Source organism: Stegodyphus dumicola, chromosome 3 (assembly GCF_044657685.1).
Source record: "Stegodyphus dumicola isolate Sdum_Otavi_A_Nest chromosome 3, ASM4465768v1".
NCBI lineage: Eukaryota > Metazoa > Arthropoda > Arachnida > Araneae > Eresidae > Stegodyphus > Stegodyphus dumicola.
Genome location: NC_140770.1, coordinates 169,677,845 through 169,703,520, shown reverse-complemented (window position 1 = coordinate 169,703,520; position 25,676 = coordinate 169,677,845). Strand labels below are relative to the sequence as shown.

Below are 25,676 nucleotides of genomic sequence, written 5' to 3'. Positions count from 1 at the left end.
GGAGGTAAACAAAAAGATTTTTAGAAATGTTTTAGTAATACCATTGTTTAAAATTTCATTATTGTTATTATATAAAACACGATAATGAAATAACTAAATTATGTCAAAATTGCCTTCATTTACCATGATTTTTTTTCTTTACAGTTTTGCCCCTTCCTTAAAATACTTTTATGCAAAAAATTCAATAGTTAAAAAAAAAATTCTGAAAGTTTTCTGATTTTACATTACACCCAAAGGGCCGTTCTTTTTAACGTGTTACTATTTTTAACGTCTATTTTTTTAACACGTTTTACCTTTATTTATCACATATCATGTTCCTCGCACTTAAATCATAAAATTCAATTCAACAGCAATATCGCAAAATAATTTTAAAATGAGCCTATCTATAGAATTTCCGAAACACAGTTGCGCGCTAGATTTATATATATATATATATACAGTTTTGCCATTGCTCGCTTTGAAATCATTGAGTTTCTTAGTCAAAAATTCGTTAAGTGTTACAAAATATAAAATCGGTAATAGAAGAAATTCCAAATTAGGGCTTCCAGTTGCCCATATTCGATGGAGGATTACGTTATTTAAAATTGGGTGGCTCTAGGTACCGTTGTTTTATCACAATGCGAGAAACATACATATATTTATGCAGATTCTTCTTTATTTAATTTCTTTAAATATAACACACGGCTCTAATATTTGGGGACAATAAACTGAAAAGTGAAACGGGTATTTAAAGTGTTCGACGCAAAATGCCAAAACTAAATTAATAGCCCTTCTCAGCTAACGCCCTTTGGGCTAAAAGTAAACTTACTGGTGTAATATCAGAATGCTAGGTTTTACTGTAAACATTTGTTTCCGTGACGTCAAAGATAAACGCTCTCGAATGTAATTATTTTACTTCGGATAGCGATATATGATTGGTCTGAATTCATTCTTTCAAAAGTCACCTGTTGTCTGATGAACAGTTATATGTTACATTCAATAATTACAAATTTTATTATGTTCACTCAACAGCCATAAGTTGAAGGAATAAAATAAAACTAATCGATTACTAAAACGGTACTTATTTATTTATCTATTTAACTTTTAAATTGCAAAAATTAACGTTTTAAGTTAACACCAAAATTTGTTGTCTTTTCATTGCATTATGATTCTCAGTGAAATCCGAAAAAGCGTTAAAACTACAAAATGAGAGAAATTTAAATTTGATTTCCAACGAAGAATAAAATGAACCTAGAAAATTTTGATGGAATCGCTAACGCAATTATTGTATCTGTGCTTTCAAAATTCCTTGAAATTTTTAAAGTGCCGCTAGGGTACCTAAGAGGATTAAAATTGTATTGTTCATTCCAGCAGTTAAATGTTTACAGTATAAGTAGTTTAAAACCGCTGCTTGGCGGAGTTTTCTGTTCTCAGTTCGTCGAGCTACATGCGGTCAGTTGAAAAACTTCAATTCATTGAGCTACTTGCTTGTGATCAGTTGGAAAGCTACAGTTCATCGAGCTGCTTGCGATCAGTTGAAAAGCTTCAATATGAGCGTAAGTTACCTACAATTTTTAAACTAATAAGACTTTTTTTTATATTAGAATGTCGTCAAATTTTGTGTTGTTTTCTGTAGGCAATCGTAAAGTAAATGCATATTACAAAATATTAATTTTTTTGATGGAATATAATTAAGACGGATTATATTTAACAAGCGTATGTAACCTTAAATTTTTAAACAAGATTTCTTTAACTTGCAAATTAAGTTGTCGAATTTTTTTAACTTGTCTGTTGTCATATTTTCGTTTGTGTAGAGAGTAATAAAGTAAATGCATATTATAAAATGTTAATATTTTTGTGGGAAGAGAATTAAGATGGGTTATATTTATCAAGCGTATGTCGCCTTAAATTCTTAAACTGTTGTCAAATTTTTCTTCTGCAGTAAGTAATAAAGTAGCCTCATGTTATAAAATGTTAATATTTTTAGAACGGAACTCGATTCTCTTCAAATATCTTGTCCAATTTTGCACTGCAGTAAGTAACGAAGTAACGGCATGCTATGAAACTTTCATATTTTTATTTGAAGAGAATTGAGTTGGGTTATAGCTTATGAAATTTTGCTTCTGCAGTAAGTAATAAAGTAACCGCATGTTAGGAAACGTTCATATTTTTATTTGAAGAGAACTGAGTTGGATTATATCTTGTCAAATTTTGCTTCTTCAGTAAGTAATAAAATAACTGCATCTTGTGGAATGTTAGTATTTTTATTGCAAAAGGGAAGTAAGATGAGTTGTTTAGCAAGTGTATGCTTCATATTACAAATTCTTAAACCAAAAAGATTTAACGCTGTCGAATTTAGTTTCCTTTATGCAAGTAATAAATATACATCATAAAATGTTATTACATTTTTGGTAGAAAATTAAAATGGGTTATATTTAACAAGTGTATGTCCTCTTTAATTCTTAACTATGTTTCTTAAATTAAAAATGTTGTCAAATTTTGGTTTCTGTAGCAAATAATAATGTAACTGCATATTATGAATTGTTAATATTTTTGCTGGAAGAGAAAATGTTATATTTATCAAGTGTATGGCACCTTCAATTCTTAAAGAGGCTTTTTTAACTTAAGCTGTTGTCAAATTTTGCTTCTACAGTAGATAATAAAGTAATTGCATAGTATAAAATGTTTCTATTTTTATTAGAATAGAAGTAAGATGTTATAGTTAACGAGCGTATGTCACTGCAAACTCTTAAACCAAAAAGATTTTTTAACTTTAAATGCTCTCAAATTTAATTTCCTATAGCAAGCAATGAATAATACGCATAGTAAAAGGGCAATACATATACTGGTAGGAATTAAAATATTTCTCAAGTTTAAAATGTTGTCAAATTTTGGTTTCTGTATCGAGTAATGAAGTAACTGCATTTTATAAAATGCTAATATTTTTGCTGGAAGAGAATTAGGATGGGCTAGATTTATCAAGTGTATGTCACCTTAAATTATTAAACGGTTTTTTTAACGTATACTGTTATCAAATTTTACTTTTGCAGTAGGTAATAAAATAACCGCATTTTATAAAGTGTTAATATTTTTATTGAAAGAGAACTGTGATGGGTTATCTTATAAGCCGTATGTCATCGCAAATTCTTGAAGATTTATTTACTTTAAATGTTGTCATTTTTTTTTTCCTATAGCGAGTAATAAATAATGCCCATTGTAAAATGTTAATACTTTATTGGTAGGAAATTAAGAGGGGTCTTTTTAATTCTTAAACTAAAAGAATTTCTTAACTTAAAATATTGTCCAATTTTGGATTCTGTAGCGAGTAATACAGGAACTGCTTATTGTAAAATGTTAATATTTATACCGAAAGCGAAATTAAAGTGGGTTATATTTAGCAAGTATTGCATTCCGGGAATTATTTTACTGGATTTTATTAAATATGACTTTAGCGAACAATTGTACTATCAATTCTTAATTGCAATGCAGTTTTAGTAAAAGAAGTGAGGCTCTTGTCGAAAAGAAATTTTATCAATCATTTTATGTGTAATGAAGATAAAAAAATCTGTAAAATTTCAAATTATAAAACTTTTAAACTGCAAATTAATGAAAACTGTTAATAAAATTGTAAGTACGGTATAACGACGAAGACAATATTCTTTAAAAGTTTTGTGCTTTGAAGTGTTAAACCAAATACTGTAATTCAGAAAGAGACTGAGTAGATTAGACCGTTGAGCACTGGTAGTTCAACCGCTATTCGAATCCGATAAACGGACTGATTGCATAGGTGTTTCCACTTGTAAGATAAACCCCAGCTATTTATTTAAATCATTCATGAAAGTATCTCTTAATTTAAAGATTTAGCTTTGGTGTGCATTGTCATTATCACGTAACCTAAAGCGAACCTTTCAGAACTAAAAGTTGGAAACTTGATTGAATGAATCTTCTAATTTTCTGCAGATTTATATAATGTTAATAATTACCTAAAATCCTACCTAAAATCGTAACTTAAATAAACAGCTCAGGGAAAATATTAATTTAAATATCTACAAATTAATGTTAAAAAGGGAAATTATTTGTAGAAAATAGGATGTCTTAAAATATTGCAAATTAGGACCTCTATAAAATTTATTAGATTTTTATTCTAATAAATATTAGTGAAATAAAGTGTTAGGAATTGGCGATTAAAAGTTTTAAGATTTTTTTAGGTTTCGGCTAGTTACTCATTTTACGGATGGTTAAAATAAAGGGTTAATCTAATACGAAAATTGGTTAAAAATGTCAGTACCTTAAATGCTGAAAATAAGCCTTTCACCATTCTCCCAGATTACTTACGCGCAGTACCCGTGAGATAATGTTAAACTAGTATAAATTCTAATTTTAATAGGATATGTTCTAATAACTAGAACTCTTGTCAGTAATTACGATGCAACAAATAAAAAAATATAAATAAATTGGTTTATTTGATCGCGGCAAAGCACGCGAGGCTATTTACCCTAAGGGCACGGCTGCCTTCTTGGAAGTAGCGTCACCGGGCTCTGCTAAAAAGAAATAACCTCCCGAATACTATTTTTGCTCTTATATTTTTGCTCTTAAATTTCTTATATTTTGGCAATTAAGGTGTTTTTTGTTTTGACTTGATCATAAAACCTCGAACACTTTCAAAAAGCTGATTTTCCGCATTTTAAAATCTGCCCTTTTGTTTACTTCCTTAATTTCTACTACCTTTAAATATTCTTTAGTAATTATCTTAACTATTATCATTTTTTTAATTGATTCCAATGGGCAAAACAACTGAGCACTAGTAATTCAACCTGATTTTTTTTAAGGATTAGCGAAAAAGCTATTGCGTAACTTTTTTGCGAATTTCTCAGCGTATAACGTAAATGACATAGTTTCCTTTAGTTTGCCCAACCTGTGGCCGCATGTTCAAGATAGATGAATACTACTAAATACCGGGACTTCGATACCGGTTGGATCTCAGATGAACGGACTGGCTGCACTTGGTTTCTTCGATGTGTAACGTAAATGCGAGCCAGTTTCTCTTGGAAAATACTCCTCAAAGGCAACCCTCATCTTAAATACATACTTCTCATGTGCTTTGCTGTATTCAGTTTGCCTAACCTTTAGTAAATGCACGAAACCCTACTTAAAAACGCGTTTTTAATAAAATGTTCAATTTATTAAGTGCTGAGTAGGAAATATTTACTTTGTTTGTTGCGCAGTCAGAACGACAATTACAAACAATGAGAATTAAACTTCCAAGTATATACAGTAAAATGACTTGCATGAACTCTATTATAATTTGAGTGAACGTTTCATTAAAATGTCCGTCAATATGATTGGCTCTATTTTGACAGAATCTTCGCCAACTTTTGTGTTGACGGGAAAGTATGCAATATCTAAAATTTAAAGGAATAAAAATTTTTGCAAAACAGATTCAGGAGAAAAATTCAAATAAGTCTAACTTAGAACTTTATTTATTATAGCAAAATTCATGAGTGTCTGAAACAAACGGGCTTTTTTTTAATTCGTTCTACATCCAGTAAGTTCGTTGGCCTATTTTGTGATCCCCATCTGCGCTTCGTGTTTAACAATTCCATAATCCTCTAAAATTTTATAGAATGTAAGTTAGGCCAAATTTCTAGGTGACTAATGACATATCAAATCTTTGACTCCTATTTTTGCCTTTCGTTAAAATAGCCGCATGAATTTCTTTACAACGTAGCAGTACTTAAACAGATTTCTTACATTTAATAGGCGGACAGTCATCGTAATATTATTTTGCAACTAATACCATGTTAAAATTAGAACTCAGCGTACCATTCAATTTGAATATTAAAGTCGATGAACTTGCTCGTCTTTCCATAGACGAATATAAAATTTATTAACTATATGCAAACCTGAAAATTAAAAATCTTACAGCGTTTAATTCGGTTAACTAAGTGGCGGATGTTTGAGATCGGTGAATACTGCGAGATCGACTTGAGGTGAAGCGGCTGGGTGCATGGTTGGTTTGTCATTTTCCTCATCTGTGATGTCGATTGGAAGCCGATTTCCCTAAGAAACTCATTAACGAAAGCATCCCTCGGCCCACCAGCGGGCGACCAGTACAAGCCGCCGAACACTGGTAGTTCGGTCCAAGGTTCGAGTCCCGGCGAAAGGGTTGGCTACATGGGCGTTTTCGTTTTCCCATGTGTAAAGTGGATACGAGCCAGTTTACGTTAAAAGAATGCCTCCTCGGGAGCATCCCTCCCTTTCCGTGCAGTGTCCAAGGGCGGAACACGTAATAAGTAGAAACAGCATCCCTCCTCTTAACACGTTGAATGCCACTTCAGTCACCGGTGATTGAAACTAAACTTTCCGTTCGAGCTTTCACACTCTTCAACTGATATTTTCAAATTCTAGGGCAAAGACTGATTGTGGTCTGTACTTGACGAAGAACCACTTAGAACTGAATGCATGTAAACGTAGCAGGTAAAAGTGCATCGGGCACCAGAAATTTCACTGCAGAATCGAACAGGTATTGCCCCATTACCCTAACCGTAGCATATAGTCAGTTCAAGTTGTTCATATTCTATTTCTAAGTAATACTGTAGTTGTACGTCGGAGTTGTTACATTTAAACATAAGAGGATAATAACATAAAATTACAAAGTTTCATAAATAACAAATTGTAAACGTAAAAATGTAAATGTAAAAAAAAATTATAATTAATAATCTTAGAATGCTGGTGCTTAGCATTGCCATACCAAAATACCAGCTTAGTTCTATACAGTGCGAATGGCCTTACGGGAATTTCCTTATAAATTTGCGTGTCACTCAACGTGTTAAGTAGATAACTGCCATGTGCTTTTCCGTATTCGAATAACCTAACATTGAAGCAAATTTAATTAATCTTCGAAAATCCAAGTAAGAAAACAAGTTTCATTGCCTTGTAAATTATAACATGCACAGGGATCCCGCCAACGGTTGAATGTTTAAGACCACTGAATAATGGAAGTTCGAGCTACTTCTAGGCGAGTGGGCTGGCTGCATAGCTGGTTTCCAAGGTTATCTTCATTTATGTGAATACGAGCCAGTTTTCCTCGGTCATCTGCGAAGGCATCCCTCCACTTAAGCAGATGGCTCTCGTGGCTTTGTCGCTTTCAAGTAACCTAAGTTTGTTAGTGTTGCCGCACAGAGGGTATAATGGTTAAGGGAGCCTACTACGATACCAAAAGCCTCGGGTTCGAATCCTGGAGAAGACAACTCTTATTTGTCCATCCCTTCGTAGGTAACAGTGGTTTAGTTATTAGGTACTTTCAAGATAAAGCGCAACCGCTTCCGGTCTTGGTAGTGGTCAAGCTTAAGTCGGCTAAATGCCCACCAATGGGGGGGGGAGAAAAGTTTGTTAGTGTTAAGATAGCTTAAGAAAACTCTAACTAAAAATTTCATGGCCCTCATTTTGTGCTCTCCAGTCGCCAAGTGGGTAAGAGCTGAATAGTGGTAGATCGAATCGGATTATCGGTGACGGGACTGGTTACATGGGCGTTTTCATAGTTTTCTCATGTGTAACGTAAGAGCCAACTTCCTTTAAAACGTCCTCCATGAAGGCATCCTTCCCTTTGGGTACATACCGCTTATGTGCTTTGTCAAGATCAGCTAAACAAACGAGCTTTTACTCACTGTAATGACGGAAGATTATTCACCTTCTATCTCGAGGTGGATCTGTACTTCACACTTCTAACGAAATATTTATTTAAAAAACAAGATGAACTAATAGAAATGTTGTATCTTTGGTAAAATTCGTATAATTAAAATTATCTTAGTATTCTTAATATTTATTCTTTTCCAGGAATTTTTGAATAATAGTTTGCAGTTGCCTTTCACTGAAAAGGTCCAGCACGACTTCTCTTGCTATGTTTACCTGGGACTCGGCTGGGGCAGTTTCCCTCAAGAGAGAATACTCAACATAATCATAGCCCAAGAAGGCTACGAGGCACATAAAGTAATACAATATGGCGTTTATTGGACCCACTTGTACATACGATTTAAAGATGGAGTTTCTGCCTCAAAATCAGTTGCATCTTTTCAGCAAATGGTAAGTGGTATTTTGATGTCCTTCAGCCTTAGATAGGCCTTTCTCTGAACCCGTCTCACTATGATTTAATGGTACTTAAAAGGTTAAAGAATTAGTTCTGTTTCAGCGTTTTGCAAAATTCTTCCTGTTCGCGCGATATCGGAGAGTACAGTTCTCCTCCCACAGCTCCTCAGGGGATGTCATGATATGTTATCATTAAGAAGAGCAGGGCAGTTTCTTTGTGATAATTTAGTCTTCGTTACATTGAAGACGTGTCTTAGTTTAGGCTCCTCTTGAAATCTTAAGTTTCATTCCCTTTGTAATTCTGCTACAATATTAGCTGTTATTTTCACAACTTGTCTAAAACATTCATATTGATTAATGTTATTTTAACTCGAAAGAAAAATAGCCCAAGTACTTTATAAAGGTTATTAGTATCGAATTCGGAATAAAAATAAGGAAAATGTAGTTTATTGGATTTACATAAATGAAACAAAAGCTGCAAAAGCGTAATTAAGACAAAAGAAGTCGTCGTTTTAGAAGAAAGAACGTCGTTTTAGAACGAATATTTATTTTGAAAGATTTTATTATAACTCATCTTTATGCAGACTTTTGAAAGACTATTGTTTTTTACTTTAGGAAACAATTAGTTCATTACCAAAATCATTGCAGAATTTGAACATCTCTCTCTCTCTCCTTTTAAATACAGTAATCGCTTCAGTCATGCAAAGATCTGAGATCGTAAATATTTTTCAAGTATTTCTTTTAAAAATAACTTTTTAAATTAAAAATTTTTTGACTTTCCTACTTTTCGGGAGAGTCCACTCCGCCCCCACTATGTAACCCCTTTGGGAAGGGGGATAATGAAGACTGATGATTTCGCGGAAATGGGAATCGCGAAAAAAGGAAGACTTCAAAGAAGGATTGGTGATTTGTGCGATTAGTGTTTATTTCGATTGGAAAACGCTTGGCAATCCCTTTTAAACTTGCTTCGAAGAGCCACATGAAGTCTTAAGTAGGACTTCAAATGAATCTTCCTGTAGCCCTGTTTCTTGTTCTACCAATTTGAGGAACCCCATACCCTGTCTACCCATTTTGCATATGAACTCCATGCCTGATCGTAACTAATAGCAACACCTTTATTTTTTGAGACATCCCATAAATCCTTGATCGGATTTGTAAAGAAACTCCGGCTTATAGACGTTCTTAAAACTTGGCGAACTCGTTAGTTAAAAACTTAGCGCGATTAATTTGTTATGGTGCCAAAGGTGGTAACTCTTCGCCCTTTTAGGCGAATTTTGGCGTTTCTTCATTAATTCTTCAGTAATGATTTAATATGGAAGGGAAATTCTTAAATATTGAGCCTGGGCTGATATAGAATGAGGCTGGGTGAGGGGTTGTCAAAAAAGAAAAAGCTAATCTATTTTGTTATAGCTATGTCACCACTGTCTACAGGCATGTCCAATTCGTTATCTAAGGTGAGCCAAATACTTATCGTGCGGATCGTAAATTTAATTTCATCCTTAATGATATAAAGTGAACAAGTTCATAAAACCTTACCCAATATTTTATTTAAAAAAAAACTACATCTGGCATTTCATTTTGCGTGTAGCCAGCTTTAGGATGTCTAGAGACTTGCAGCAGCTAGCAGAAAATTGATACGGGTACAAGTAAGGAGAACCGGTTTCCAGAATCTTCCATGTTAATCAATAATTTTGTAGAGATTGCTTCAAGGTTTTCTTTAGAACCTGAGGTACGCCTCGATTTTCGTGGGAATTCGTTTTTAGCAAAATGTACAGTTTTAATATCTTGGAATGAACCAAGGGCTGCAAAAAAGAGTCCGATCCAGCGCGTGTTTGGGAATTATGATATAGACGAGGTGAATCAAAGTCCGAGAGGCAGTAAGGGGCTTTGTAAATCAGTTGGGGGCTGAGAAAACGCAAGACAAATTTCGTTCCTGAACACTTTTGAAACTCTTATTCAAACAGCCACTTGATTATGCAGATATTAGTTTCGCATCTTAAGTCATGTCGGTCTCGTTGACGTACAGTGGGTATAAAAAGTATTGGCAACTGCCTATAATTGATCATACTTCCTAACAAAGGAAATGCTTGACAACTTTAGCTGAATATAACGAACACAGGAAGTATCCTGTGACTCACAAATCCAATGAAACTTTTAATTTAATGTCTTTTACAAAAACTATACAATAAAAACGTAAATTTGTACGTCGAAAAAGTATTGGCAAAGTTCTAAAGTTCTAACTGATATGCAAATTTTGTTACGTTGAGGTTACGTGTTTAAACTGATAAGAAACCCTGTTAATATAAAGTCTGCAGTGCTACATCAAAACTTTTAAAGCGTTATTTTACTACTACTGTGATAAACTGGCTTCGAAGTCGAAGAAGTTTGATGTTAATGCTAAAAACATGATTATTCAGCCCAGAAATGAGGGTTTAATTTATCGTGCTATAGGATTACAACTGAACATAAGTTTATTTACTGTTAGAAGTGTTGTAAAAAAAGTTCGAAGAGACAGGATCGACGGAAAATAAGATTAGAAGTGGAGGGCCTCAAATATTTTCTGCAAAATGGGGCATTATCAAAGAGGTTAAGAAAAACGCTAAAATAAGTACACCCCAGTTAACCAAAGATGTTGCTAATACTTCGCACAAAACTTTTAGTGTACAGACTATACGAAATGTTTGACATAGAGCAAGTTATTATGGAAGGGCAGCTAGAAAGAAACCAATTCAGAAATAAAACAGGAGAAAGAGATTGGATTTTGCAAAATCTCATTATTTTGTCCGACGAATCAAAGATTAACATTTTCGAGTGTGATGGACGATAATGTGTGGAGAAAGCCTAACAACGAAATGGGAAAACATTTAACACAGACTGTAAAACATGTTGGAGGGAGCGTCCTAGTTTGGGGCAGTATGGGAGCACAAACTGAGTGGGTAACGTGTGCTTCATTGATGGTATGACAGCACATACATACATTGACATTTTGCGCCATAACATAAAATTGAGTGCCCAAAAACTTGGCTGAGGACATCATTTGTGTTTCAAAGGACAAGGACCCTAAAGATGCAGTGAACCTCACCTAACAATAGTTACTCTATAACGCTCCTCGCCAGTTAAGACGTCGCCTGACATAAATTCAATTGAAATTTCATGGCACAAATTGAACCTAGAAGTTGGGAAACATAAAATTTCGTGTAAAGATGAACTTAAGCGTATACTCCTGCAAGAATCTCTCAAAATTCCCAACAGGACTTTGGTTTTCTCTATGAAAAATACAGTGGCTCTCGAAAGTGTTCTTACACTCATGATTCTCATTGAAATAGGGCTCTATCCATTAATTAAAAGTAAACTTTCTGAATAGATTTTAATAAGATCTATAATCTATTTGTAACAAAATTACATAATATATGTTTAAAATATAGCGAAACTTTATTTTTAAGAAATTAATAATAAAAAAATGGCAAACATTTTATCTCAGAAAAGTCTTCGTACACTTCAAAAAATCTTTGACATACTGGTAAATATTTTAATTTTTCGTTAAATTAATATTTAGTAGAATATCCTTTAGCATCCACAAGATTTTAAATGTCGGAATAGATTTTACTAGTGTTTTGTAATTTCTGTATCAATGTTCATTTATTCTTCCATGACTATTTTGAGTTCGCTTTTCGTTTTGACGTCGTGTTTTCGTACTATAACCTCCAGTTCTTTCCAAGTGTGTTCTATGGGGTTTAAATTTGGCAAATGTGGTGTTTTCAAAACCTGTGGACAATTAGAGATACCACAGGCGAACGTTGAGAGCAGTATGCTTAGGATCGTTATCATGATTAAAAATAAAGTTGTTTCCAATACCCAAATTTTGGACTGATTTTAAATCTTCATTAAAATATAAAAATAAAGAGAATGATTCATTATGCCATCAATAAATACCAAAGTACCTAGTCCTGATGCTGTCATGCACTCCCCCCCCACACACACAAGAACACCTCCATGCTTAAGTGTTCCAACTAAGTTCTTAGAATGAAGTTCCATAGTTTTACTTCTCCATACAGTTATTCGACCATCGGAGCCAAAAATGTTATATTTGCTTTCGTTAGCGAATAGGACATTATTCCAGTATGTTTCGGGTGCATTTATCATTGATTTTGCGAATGAAAGCCTAAGCTTTCTGATTTCTCACTAACGAAAAAAAAAAAATTACGGGCAGAACGCCCATGTAATCCAGCTTCTCTGAGAAGTCGTCGAACAGTTTCAGGTGAAATTGAAGTAGGAAACTTTTCATTAAATTCTGCAGAAACTTTTACAGCTCTTAACCGTGGGTTTTTCACAAATTTTCTAATACTAAATCTCTCATCACGTTTAGTTAACTTTCTCGGTCGACCTTTTCTTACCTTGTTTCCAAACAGATTTTCTTCTTTAAAGCGTTTTATCACATACTGCAATGTAGAATAGGATAAATTAACTAATTTAGCGATATTTCGAATTGATTTACCACTACTATTAAAAATTATCAATTTTCGAATGCTGTTTGTAATTTCTTTACGACTGCGACCCATTTTTCAATAATAAATAGAATATTATGAAGTAAATAAAAAATAAAGCAAACGATTTTTTAAATGCCACCCCAATGTAAAAATTAAAAGGGCAAATGATAATCCTAATTTTGATTTTATCCAAAAATATTTCAGTGTACGAAGACTTTTGTGAGATAAAATGTTTATCATTTTTTGAATAATTTCTTAAAAATAGTTTCGCTATATTTTAAAAAATTACGAATAGATTATCGATCTTATTATTGAAATCTCATTTAGAAAGTTTACTTTTAATTAATGGATAATACTGTACATTAAAAGCTGTTATAAATGCAAAAGATATGAATACAAAGTTTTAAATTTTGTTCCCACATATTGCCAGAGTCGTAGCTGGGGTTTTCAGCGCCCAGGGACAACTGAAGATTTCGCGCCCCTACTGCTTGCCAAGGATGCAAAACAATTCTAAAATTTCGTAATATCAATTTGGCGCCCCTTGGATGCTGCGCCCGGGGACAGATGTCCCCCCTGCCTCCCTCTAGCTACGCCCCTGCATATTGCTGTACGATCTTGCCAATACTTTTTGACATGCAAATTTACGTTTTGTTGTATATTTTGTGTAAAAGGCATATTAAAATGAGTTTCATTAGATTTAATTTCCTCCCGTGTTCATTCTGTACAACTAAAATTGTCAAGGATTTCCTTTGTAAGCTAGAATGATGATTTATAGGCAACTGCCAATACTTTTTTACACACTATGTTGGAACACGGAAAAAAAACCTATATGTAATTGGCGGAAGGAAGAAGTTGACTTTCAAATATTCTAGAAAACATGACCTTGAATGACATCCAGTATTCGCAAATATCAAATTATTTCATTAGATACCACTGCGCGTGCTTTTATAGGAATCTGCATAGTTTTATAGTCTATATATTCTGTTTGATAGAAATCTATATAGTTTGTTCCAGAAGGGCGAGATTGCTCCCACATTCGAGCCCGGAAGCATAGTTTGAAGAACAATAAACACCTAAAAATTTTAGTTTTCAGTCAACATAAACGGGTATTTCAAAAGACGTCTAAAGGCCCGTCCACACGGGCACGCTCGAAACGTAGCTGACGAACGCGCTTTTACGTTACCAGCGTAAAAGCGTCCAAGCGAGTACGCTTGCGAAGAGTGAGTTTAACCAATAGAATTATTTTGCGCAAAAATCACGTGACGCTGTGATATAGCGTCAACTGAGCTGTATCTTATTACTTCGCTGTGCTTCTGTATGTTTGCGGCAAGTTGTCCGAATCGGTTGATTTTTATATAGCTGAAACTTTACTATTAAGTGCAATTATTAAGCAGAGGCAAAACCGCAAAAAATGGCAAGAATGGGTCCGAAACATTTATTTAAAGCGACTTGTTCAGAGATTTTTTTTAACTGCCTCATTTCCGAAATCAATATTCGGAATTATTAAATTCCTACTATTAGCTCACTCTCCCTATATCTTGTTCAAATTTTCAGTACATAGAATGCTTTTTATTCATCCACTTAAATTCAAATACAATTTTTTAAACTTGTAGTGAAAGACACTTGATGTTAATACAGCTTTTTCACATATTAAAATTTTTAATTTAAAAATGTTTGTATTTTTATTTGTGTTTAATTTTTCTTTGTGTACCTAAGTAGGAATTGACTCAATTTTTTTTTGTATGTTACTTGTTTTTAATTACTTCAGGATGAGTATTGACCAGTTTGACAGACTTGCAGACAGATTCTATATTGTATTAAAATTAGGATTTATAAAATTGGTTTGGAATACAGTATATAAAGAGAATTAAATTACTTAATTCTCTTTATATACACCATCCACCATATAATAAAACCAACTTCCTATTTTTTTAACTCCCCCTCCCTTGGTCTTTCGTTTTTTTATTTATTTTTGCATTTAGAATAAGGCTCAAACTTTGGACAGTTCATGAGAAATTATGTGCATGATAAAATATGTAATAAAGTAAAAATAGAGAATTTATAGATGATATATGATAGAGATGCAGATATAAGGATTTCTATTTGCAATGCATATTTTTAAACTAAAAACAATAATAATGAATAAAATAAGAAATGAAAACAATAATAGCTAAAATAATAATATAATGATGCATGATTAAATATAAAAAACGCGTTTCAAAATGATAAAAACTAACAATTATATACTGTCTATGGGTGAGGTTCGAACTCGCCACCTTCCCATTTGCAAAGCAGCGCGCTTACCACTCAGCTATCTGTGATACTAGTGTTTGTGAAAAATAATTTAACAAGCAGAAGTCGCTGCAAAGGTAATTTAATTAAACTTCAGTAAATGATTGCTGTATGACACAAGTTGTAACTTTCCTCCAAAATTTCGTAATTTCATTTTATTGAATACTCTTTCTCGTCAACTGCTTTATTTTAGAAGTTGTTATATTGCTGAAGTTAGTTTTTGCTGTATTTAATATTGGGATATTTATAGAGCTTTTTATTACACATGATGTAGCCAATATTTATTAAGGCAGAAACTTTGATTTCGTAGAAACTGTAATTTATTTAGGTTCCTATTACTTACGGTGTTATAAATAGGTGAAGCATATGGATATATTGGTCGGATCATTGCTTTATAAATACAGTTTTCCCCTTTAAGAATTTTAAATTTATACCAATATATACGGTTTGAGAAATCTGAAGATGGCGTGAACAATGCTGATAATTTTATTACTGTATACAGTTATATTTCTAAGCAAAAACTCATCTGTGTGGTTCTGACGCCATATGAAACGGGTAAGCAAGAAGGTTTTCTGATTATGACACGTGATAAGAGCTCGGTCGGCTATTGGCTATACGCGCACGTCGCGGGCGAAAAAGCTGAACAGGAGCGTACTCAGTTTTACGTCTTCTGCGTCACGCGAATTTACGCCGGCGTCAAAAAAGTTGCGTCAACTACGTCGCGAGCGTCCTCGTGTGAACGGGCCTTAATACATCATTATCGCAAACAGGGGCGAACTGTTTTAAAGGGAAATTTCCCAAGACGCTTGTGCTCGTAAGTCTGGGTTCGCCTCCTCACCTGAAAACTGATGAAAGTTAATTATAATTGCACTATTCGTGAAATGAAAAGCAAACTCATTGGAAGGATTTAATTACTCCCCCCCAAAAAAAAGTCAAGATGACTTAATGGTGACTGTATTAAACCCATCTTAACTTGGTCGTCATTAGCTCATCGTAAGTTGATACTGTTGCATCCAATTCTTTCTTCTGTGACATGATAGTTCAGAATTTTCACTTCCCATCGTCCTAACAACTGCTTATGCCGATACCTTTATGGAAATGACTTTTCAGTTAATCCTTCCACGGGCGTCCTGACATTGATGAAGATTGCATTCTTCATGGTATAAATTGAACTTGATACGGATGCCTGTATCCTTGTCCTTGCATAGCAAACTTCATAGAAGGTACCAAAATCTTTATGCAAATTGCACCGCGGGCAGACCAACCACATACACTTACGATCTCAAGGGTAGAGGAAGCTAAATAAACTTGAAAAAGACGCCAAGCTGAAAATCTCGATGAGGCAGTGAACCAAAAAGACTGGGTGCTCACCAGTGGCCAAGCGCTGAGCACTGGTAGTTCAAGTTTCGACTCCCGCGAACAGGCTGGCTGCATAGGCGTTTTCGTGGTCTTCCCCGTGTGCATCGTATATACGAGCCAGTTTCACTTAGAAAGTCCTCCACGAAGGCATCCCTCCCCTCAGGCAGATAGCCCTAGTGTGCTTTGCCATAACTAAATAAACCAAACAAACCAAAAGGCTGTGGAAACATGATCTATTTATTCTATTACTACTCAGCACAAGGTATTGTTCCGTTATCGGGACGGGATTCAGAAATGTATGAATGTATGTGCGTGTTTATGTATGTGTAATTTTGTGTATATACACGCTACATTCGTGCTTACATATAAACATACATGCAATGATTTTAAAAATGCGTAGATGAAGGCACTGGAAATTTAACAGCTTACAATACTAGGTAGATGACCGAGAAGACCGTAGTGGCAGAGTGGAAAGCATGATGACGCAATTTAGCACAACGCATCTTGAAAAATCACAATCTTTATTTTAACCTCTTTAAGAGAAAATTGCTCCCATTTACGTTCTAGGTGGAAAACTCCACATGTAATCAACCTGTTCTTCGGGTTTGATTGGATTAATTTTGTTCGCTTACTGAATTGCATCAAAGCACACAATTACCTGTATAAAGGAAGGGATGCCTTCGCGGAGGACTTTCTAAGGAAAGCTGGCTTGTATTTACGTTACACGAAAAACATGAATCCAACCCTTCAGCCGGGAATTTATTATTATTAAATTAGTCATTACTCTTATTTTGCTAATGAAAATGTTATTAAAAATCGCATTCCAACCTGCAGACTTGCAAAGCTAGTTCGTATTTATTATATTGTAAAATTTTGTTCTCGTTTTCTAATTTCTAATACGCAAATATAAATGAAGTGGGAAAACAAAGTTATAAAATTCACAAATTATTGCAGAGATTGATCAGAAATAGTAAATGAAATAGAAACATTGCATACATTGTTCTAAATAAATATTGCACTGGATGCATATCCAGAACTTTATTTAATGAACTTCATTATTTTAGAACTTCATTTAAATTAGAATTTAGAACTTCATTTAAATGAAAGCAAAATAATCATCGAAATCTAGTAACCCATCTACTATGGTACAGCGTTCGACAAACATGTAAATTTTACTGCATCCATGGAGGGGACTAACGACTTTTCTCGTTAGGAAAATGTAAAAGGGGGCAAAACTGTTTCGGATCGCGCCGGTCTGAAGGCTATGTTATGAGAATTTCGGCCCGGTTTTAGAAGGTTGAAACGTTACGTAAGATAGAACAATCTAGAATCTGTGAAAAGAGAGGAATCGAGGGGCAGATTATCAAATTTAGAATGTTGATTTTGAGGTCGCCAATTATTTTTTGAAACGGCTATCATATTTTGTTATCTTGCATATCCCCCCTTCAAAAGAAGGCTGGGTGAGCAGAGTGGAAGAAAAAGCACTAGAGCAGCAAAATGTGAAATACAAAACATATTAACAAACCTATTTAAATTAAACAAAAATTTGTCATAAAATTTGGAATTCAATTAGTAATATTAGCACTGTATTCTTTTAAAACAATAGCATATTTTAGTTCTGAGGTAAGAATGTCCAGTGAAATTATGTAATGTTTTTGATAGTTCCACACGGTAAAAGTTCAAATTTTTTCACAGAGTTCAAATAAGTCTTTCCAATTTTTGTTGATGAAAATATTTCTATTATAATGCAAATTAAGATCCCGACTTTCATGTTATTTATGTTTTTGAGGAAAGTTATTTTAAAATATAAAAAAGTAACTCATCATTCATAAGCACAAAATTTCAAACTTTTCACTATCAAGAGATTTTAAAATTTACTTATTCTTTACAAAACTTGAAGACTCCACAACTTCCTCTAAATACAAGCATTTCCATCATATCGGTTTATCAGTTGAGCGAACTGGTGTTTATGCTTCACCAGTGGCCAAAAGATTTGCCAAATTAGCAGTTACTGTAGAAAAGGCCTCCGTTCCTTCGATAGAGGTAACTGCCCTTTTTCGAACTGCTGTCATTCCATTATAAAAATGAAAAACACTAGCCTTCAACGTTTATCTTGAAAACATTAATGAAATTGCTAGAATTTAAAATTTTCAAACAATTTCATTCTTAAATACACTAAAAAATTCAAAAATATAAATTCAAAGAAATTTAAACAATAGTACAAAAATATTATTCGCATTAGGAATCTTCCCTAAGTAAAACCTTTAAATTTCTTACCTAATTTTTACCAAATTCAATAATTTCTTTTCCCAATTCAGAAATATAAAACTACATATTAAATAAATCAAAATATTTTTGAATTGTTAACTTTGATTTTAAAATGATTTAAGCAAAACATTACCATCAATAAATCGTAAAACAATGCAATTACTTTTAAATGCAAAATTACTTATAAAAGTCATTTAAAAACGCAATTTACTTCATTTGGAACTTCGTACCACTTCAATATCACTGTAATAACTTTTGATAATATTCCATTCTTTGAATGAGAGCTCTGAAAAACGCAAACTGTGCGAAAAACCCTATTTCACTAGCGAGGTTGCTGACCTTCATAGCACTTTGGATGTTCTTTTTACGCGATGATTGGAAATGCATAATCGTTTACGAATATTTGAAGCGAGCGAGAACCAGTAACCATATTTCTTCGAAACGCGTTCGATTTTGAACTTAGATACTCGATGATTTTCAAAGCACTTTTTGAATATGCCGTTAAATCACAAACCGAAAACAAATTTGATGATACACTGGAAGTTTGAGGCAGCAGAGTTCGAAATCCATTGGAGAAAACTTGCACCAGGTTAATCCTGTCGACTTTTTATAAATATGTAATGATTTTAAAAATGCGTAGAGGAAGGCACTGTAACTTTAACATACTGCGTACATGACCCAGAAGACCGTATGAATATTCGTAAAATTGATTACATAAGTGTCCCTTTTTCTAAAACTATTACTCTCGATAACACGCTAATTTTCTATGCCAGTGGTTTTCAAACATTAATCTTCTCATATTCTCTGAAAATATGCAATTAGAGAATTCCTTGAATAAGTAGACTGAATTTTTTAAACTAGTTGTAGTATAACATTGGGAACAAAATCAAGTGTCGCACATTAAATATTTATTCCCAGATTGCATACACCAATGAACGATTACAAAATCATGAATAATTTACTAGGAATGCAATGTGTAATCGAGTTTTTTACTAGATTTAGTGATCAACATTTCAGATTACCACCTCCCTTCCCCACGGAAAAGAATTCCTTGGTTCTATTTAATGTTTGAATACTACAGTTTTGCCGTTATGAAGTTCATGACATCTGATCAGTACTAGCGTATCTACCAAGCACGTCCTTCATGTATCCCAACTGTGATCTTCGCATTCACTCGCTGAAGAATTCAACCTACATGATCTGCATCTCAAAAGCTTTTTAACTTTTTCGGTATTGATCCCTGGCAAGAAGTGAATAATCACTTACTTGACATTCTTGGAGAACTTAAGAATACCAATGATGTCCAATATCAACAAATTTTTCTAGAGCCATAGAAGCAGTCATTCTAATTGTAGAGCAATTTTTACTGATGGTTCAAAGAATCATGATCCTGTCGGGGCAGCTTTTGTTTCTGATAAAGAAATCAAGAGTAGTAAACTTCATAAGGCTGGCATCTGTCTTTACCGCAGACACTTTTGCCGTTTTCAGTTCCTTAACCTTTATTTCTAAGCAGAATAACAAAGTTCATCATTTACTGACTCTGAGTGCTTTTGAATCAATAAATGCAAATATTAGACACTCTTTGGTCTTGGAAATTTTAAAGGCACACCTCCGTTTGAGAAACTCGGGTTATTCTATTGCGTACTGCTGGGTGCCTGGACATGCTGGCAAAGAACTGCCGATATCGAAGCAAAATCAGCTGATGTTGCCTCTGAAAATGAGTCCTTTTTTACAGACTTATGGAATTACATCAAAGATCTTGTCCAGGTGGAAAGAAACTCTGGGAATGCCAGACTCTGAACAAATTAAGGCAGGTAAAACCCAATTTGGAGTATTGAGATTCGACAGGGAATCGAAAGGAGGATGTAATGCTGACTCGCCTACGAATTGGTCACTGCAGACCGACCCATCAATAGGTCTTGAAAGGAGATGAACCTATTTGTGGCACTTGCAATGCTCCTATTTCAGTCGATAACATTTTAACATGCTGCCCTGCTTTTAGACAGAAACGTGACCATCATTTAACGAATGTTAACTTGACAGTCTCTTTCAAAGAAACCCCACATCAACCTCAAGATTTTTAAGAGGCGTCTCTTTTCACCATATGATTTGAGTTATTTTCCTTCTAACCTGCTCTACCTGCTGCTAGAGCATTTGACTCTCATTTCCACATACCTTCATCAGCATTACAGGTTCATTTCAACAATTCATTTTATACAGTGTGTTTGAGCATTTTTGGATTTTATCATTCGTCTGGTGCATAATAACCTTCAAGGTTTCGTGCCATTAAAAGTCAACCAACCAACCATTATGAAATAACTTTAAAATGCAATAAGATTAGGAACGCTACCGACTTTTCAATGTTCAACGTTTTCCATTTCTAAAACTCGTAGCGGACAACTACAGCTTGAGCATTATTGGAATTACCTCTTATTAGCCCAGGAAGGAGTTAGCCCGAATAAACTTTTAGTCTCAAAAGGGGATTTTGCGTCGTCTCCTGCAAACTGCGAACGCTTTCCAAAATGTTGCCGCCAAATATTATAGCCCTGTATTACGTTTAAAAATTAAATTATGAATTTGTATCTTTTTCACGTAAGACTGTCTATTGGGTCGTATAAAGATAGGCTGTTTTTAAATATTTTATGACTTAAGTGTTGAAAACGTGATATCTAATAAAGTAAATTAACAAAACGTTACGCCACACACAAGTTTTGTTAGCCATCTTACTAAGAAAATTGAGCATTAATATGAACCGAGACAAGACTAAAAAAATAGTAAAACTATGCCAACACTTAATACTTCATCGGAAGCTCTAAACATTCGTTCTAGGCTGCTTTTAAAATTGCAGTTGAATTGTATATGGCGTAAGTGCGAATAAAATAGTATTTAGTAATAAAGCTAACAGGAGTGAGAGCACAGCAGACTGGTACACTTCGAACTCAAGGAGAGCGTAGAAAACCCTAACAAATCATTTTGGGCGATTGTTAAACTCTGAACTCTTTTAGATTTTTTCATATTGTTCAAATTTTTGTTAAAATGGTAAAACGTTTCCTAAAAAAAATTTACATTTCTAGCTGTACATTAGTTAGGATTTCCGGGATCATGATGCTGAACAGCGATTTTGAAGGATAATATTGAATATCTTCAATTTTTGTAAATTGTACAAAGAAAATGAAACTGGTTAATTTATGTAAATTTCCATTATGGTGTTCTTCCAATAAAGTAGTACAATTGATAGGTAACTGGATAGTTTTAAGAGTTGGATAATTCTTGGAAGGCGTTTTCCATTAATTTGCAAAAGTAACTTCGTCCGGACTACTTTCTCCGTAGCAGAATGAGGTGGCTGGCATATTTTCATTGATTTTTTCTCTTGTGTATCATACCAAGTTTTCTATTCCATTAATATTTCATCTTAATGGTCTTCTTTCTCAATTTGACTTAATGTAAGAAAATCATAAATAAGTTTAACAGTCTAATCTTGCTGACTAATATTTGGAAACATCACGTGCTGGCCACTTTTTTGAACTGATTGCTTCACCGTTGGCAGAGCGATTAAAGATTACCGAGTACTGGTAGTTCGTTCCGGATTCAAGTCCAGGCGAACTAGCTGGCTGCATAGTTGATTTTCATGTATGTAAAAAGAACTTGCCTGTTTCTTCTTGGAAAATCTTCACAAGGGCATCCCTCCTCTTAAGCAAATAACGTAAAATCTCTTAAATGCTTCTATTCTGCAAAATTAATTTGGCGGTTTAAAATTCGCACTAGGAATCGGCAATTTCGAAGTTGTCTCAGTCTGCTCATTTGAATTCATAGACTCCGAACTTTAAATCATGTTAAATTGTAAAGTTTCATGTATTTAATAACATTCTTCTTCTTTCAGGAAAGAATATTCAATGCCGTAATCGTCAAAAATCTACTTTCTGCATTGCACAGTATTGAGCTAAAGAAAATCCTTCGCCCATCCAATCATCACCTTTATTATCAGCCAACCATCGCCCGGATTGATGCCGTAGACAAAGAAGAAAGCCTTCGTACGCCCGTAAATGGGCAAATTCTTCAGATTATACAGCGAAAGTTTGGGTATCCTGTGATTAGATATTCCATGGAAAACGAAGTTACAGTATCGAAACTTGAATTCTCGACAATGGCTGAAGCTGTTGGTGCTACTATTGCTTTTGGTCTATGGTCTAAAGGCTATGAAACTTTTCCTAATCGTTTTTACCACAAGATAAGAATTTTTATGAGAAGGAAGGAGGCTAACCTCATCCAAGGAATCTGCGCTGCTCGGGGAATTCCTCCTGCCACCATTAAGCTGGATTATTTCTTGAGTCATAATATAGTTAATGAAGCCTGGAGATGCATGTGTGGCACTTATTACCCAAGACCACAAGATTCATTTTCTCGAATGAATTCCAGTTTTGTATTTGAGGAGCAAGTGCAAGATGATAGTTTTGAAAACGGGCTGATCGGCGCAGAATGTCAGATTTCAGAAGCGGAAATCGTCAATGATAGCTATCCAAGTTTTTTTGAACGAAGGAATTTGAGCTTAGAATATCCATTCATTAACAGTGAATATGGTGTCGGTTCGGTATTTTCTGATACTTCAGATTTTCCTGGTTCTGATAGTACTTCTTTGGAGCGTGCTCACCAGTATGCATATTTCTCACGAAATATACCCTTCCTTGAGAAAGAGGTAAGGCCTACAACCAATATTCCCCGAGAAGTAGCTATAAGTAACGAACCGTTAAATTTCGAGCATCCGTCTTTACCGCAAAATCAGGTGAAACAGGAAAACTCTCACGTTTGTCAATTTGCTCCAAAGACTGATGTTTTACCATCTACCAGTATTCGTCCTCCACGTATGTGCAAGGATAACTTACATAATACCAGATCGGTTGATAACAAAAAACATAGAAGAAATTTTGATAGAAGGAATAGAGGCGTTGGAAAAGAGAAGTCCTGTACTTGAAATTTTACTCTTCTTCTATACCGAAAAAGTAAACTCGTAAGACTGTCTGATACAAGATCGTTTCATCTTGATCTGGCATGCATAAAAGAACTGTTGGAATTCTCCTTTTGGCTTGCATTCCAAACAGTATTGTTGGAATAAAATTCTGACTTGCCATGTAAGACTAATGTTGGAATGCAAGATCTTTTAATCTGTCTTCTAGGAACAGGAAGCGCTCCAAACTGAACTGATTCGTTTATTTTATAATTCCAAGATATTGACCTTCATTCAGTGATGATGTAATATTAGAATATATAACATTTACTTGCGTAAATTTTCTGTCGTAAAAGAAGTCTAGTGCGAATGTTATACATTTATGAAATGACATTTGAAAAAAAGATTGTTTTTAGTTTGCACGGTAGAGAATGGTCATCCATTTTTATTTCGTTTATTGATTGCTTTTATAAGAATTGTTGTTTTAGAACTTGAGATTTTGCTTTTCATTGGACATTTACTCGAAAAATAAAATTCGAATTTTAATGTTTTGTCATTTTAATGTTTTCGAATTAATTTATTTCCAATTTGCAAGTATTGTATAACAAATTTAAATTGGTTGAATCAATCACGAAATTCTTAAAAACTCATTACCATTAGTCAAAGTACATTTAATTTAATAAGAATCTATTGTAAAATATGTCAGACTTGCATTAATTTACACTATAGCAGAATCATTTAACGAAAACCGAATCTACAATCGTATCGAAAATGCAATTTCTATTATTGGGTATGTTCCCTAGAAAGGCCACACAGGACGGACGTAAAAGTTACTAGGAACTCTGCAATATTCGTGCATGTATGTAAAAATGCACCATCGCCCTAAACATTTCAACGCTAGGCCTTGAGATATTTGAAGTGAACTTTATAGAATGGTGAGAATGCTTGAGTAAAAAGGCCGTTGTACTTTAAAGTTTTACTTGAAATGCTCGGCAAATAGTCATCTTGACCTAAAGCGACCGAAGGCTCAAGCAAGGTAAAGTTAATTACTTAAACTTCTGTCAAATGAGGACAACTTTTATAAATTATAATATTCTGGACCGAAAACAAAGTTTATAGCCTGTGTTACCACCTACTTGTATTTTTAAAATTCAATTAAAATTCTATATTGGCAATGCGTAATTAAGCAAATTTGGGTAATTTTTATTTTAAGATAAATTAATTTATCTTAAATTAAAAAATGTTCGTATTCGCATTAATGAGATGGATGAGCCCACGGATTCTTGAACGGCAGTTCTGTAAGTGTATGCTGATAAGAGTACATCAAGTCAATTCCGGTGCTTTGTTTTTACTGGAGTTTATTACTAAACCCTTTACTCACACACATACTTTCTTTTCAAATACCATTGTATAGTTTCCTGTATTTTATATTCGCCAGTATTGAGGCCGAGAAATCAACCACACGCGCCGTCTGAGATTTCATTTTAAGCCCTATGTCATCAAACTGCAGTTTTAGTTTAATATAATAATGAAATAAACCATGAAACTTCTTCATATTTCCTACTTGTAAAGTTTCAAATTGTGACCTCGGTTTCGAGATACGAGTGTCATTGCTTGTTTCTTATCCAACAATATCCTTCTCTTTTGAAAAGGCTTTTAAGGTTAGTGAAATATGTTTTACGCAACTAACCAGCAAACAAAATTATCTTTACCTTTCGCACATGGGCATCGAGAAAAGTGAATTTCTTTGTACACAGATTTAGTGCATTTAACTTTTCACAGAATAAGTCTGAAATCTTAAGCTAATACATCTTATGCCAGTGTTTTTTTAGCCAGGTATCATCGCTAGAAATAATTTTAAATCCTCGTTAATGCCGCTTACAAATAATGCCATCGTCTGCTCTCCATATTTCCAATACCTGATAATGGCTAAGCTCATATCTACATTGGCATTCAAGGCGTCATGCTAACGATAGAAGTCTTGCACTCCTTACCACGATAAAATTCGCGGTTTTGTCCCGATTAGGTAAGACAACTGAAATGGACTACAACATCGAATAACACAATACGGTGTTTATCCACAATGCATGCAAGAAATAATGTAAGCAAATGGTGTGCTATAACTTTCACTGCAGTGGCCAAGGTACTATTTGCCGTGTAAAATATTTAAAATTGCATTATTGTGCAACAAGATTTTATATACCACTCAATACTCTGTAATTATCAAACAAACTATCAGTAACATGAAAGGCCCTCCAGCGGCC

At 34.0% G+C, this 25,676-nt stretch overlaps 1 protein-coding gene across 1 annotated transcript; it reads left to right on the top strand.

Annotated features, from left to right (window-relative positions):
* The first annotated feature begins 1,379 nt into the window (after positions 1-1,379).
* Positions 1,380-23,963, top strand: LOC118205750 (uncharacterized). The gene is made up of 3 exons (XM_035378037.2): positions 1,380-1,535; positions 7,816-8,061; positions 22,351-23,963. Exons 1-3 carry the CDS (start codon positions 1,530-1,532, stop codon positions 23,437-23,439), a joined length of 1,341 nt encoding a protein of 446 aa, XP_035233928.2. The 5' UTR covers positions 1,380-1,529; the 3' UTR covers positions 23,440-23,963.
* The last annotated feature ends 1,713 nt before the right edge of the window (positions 23,964-25,676 follow it).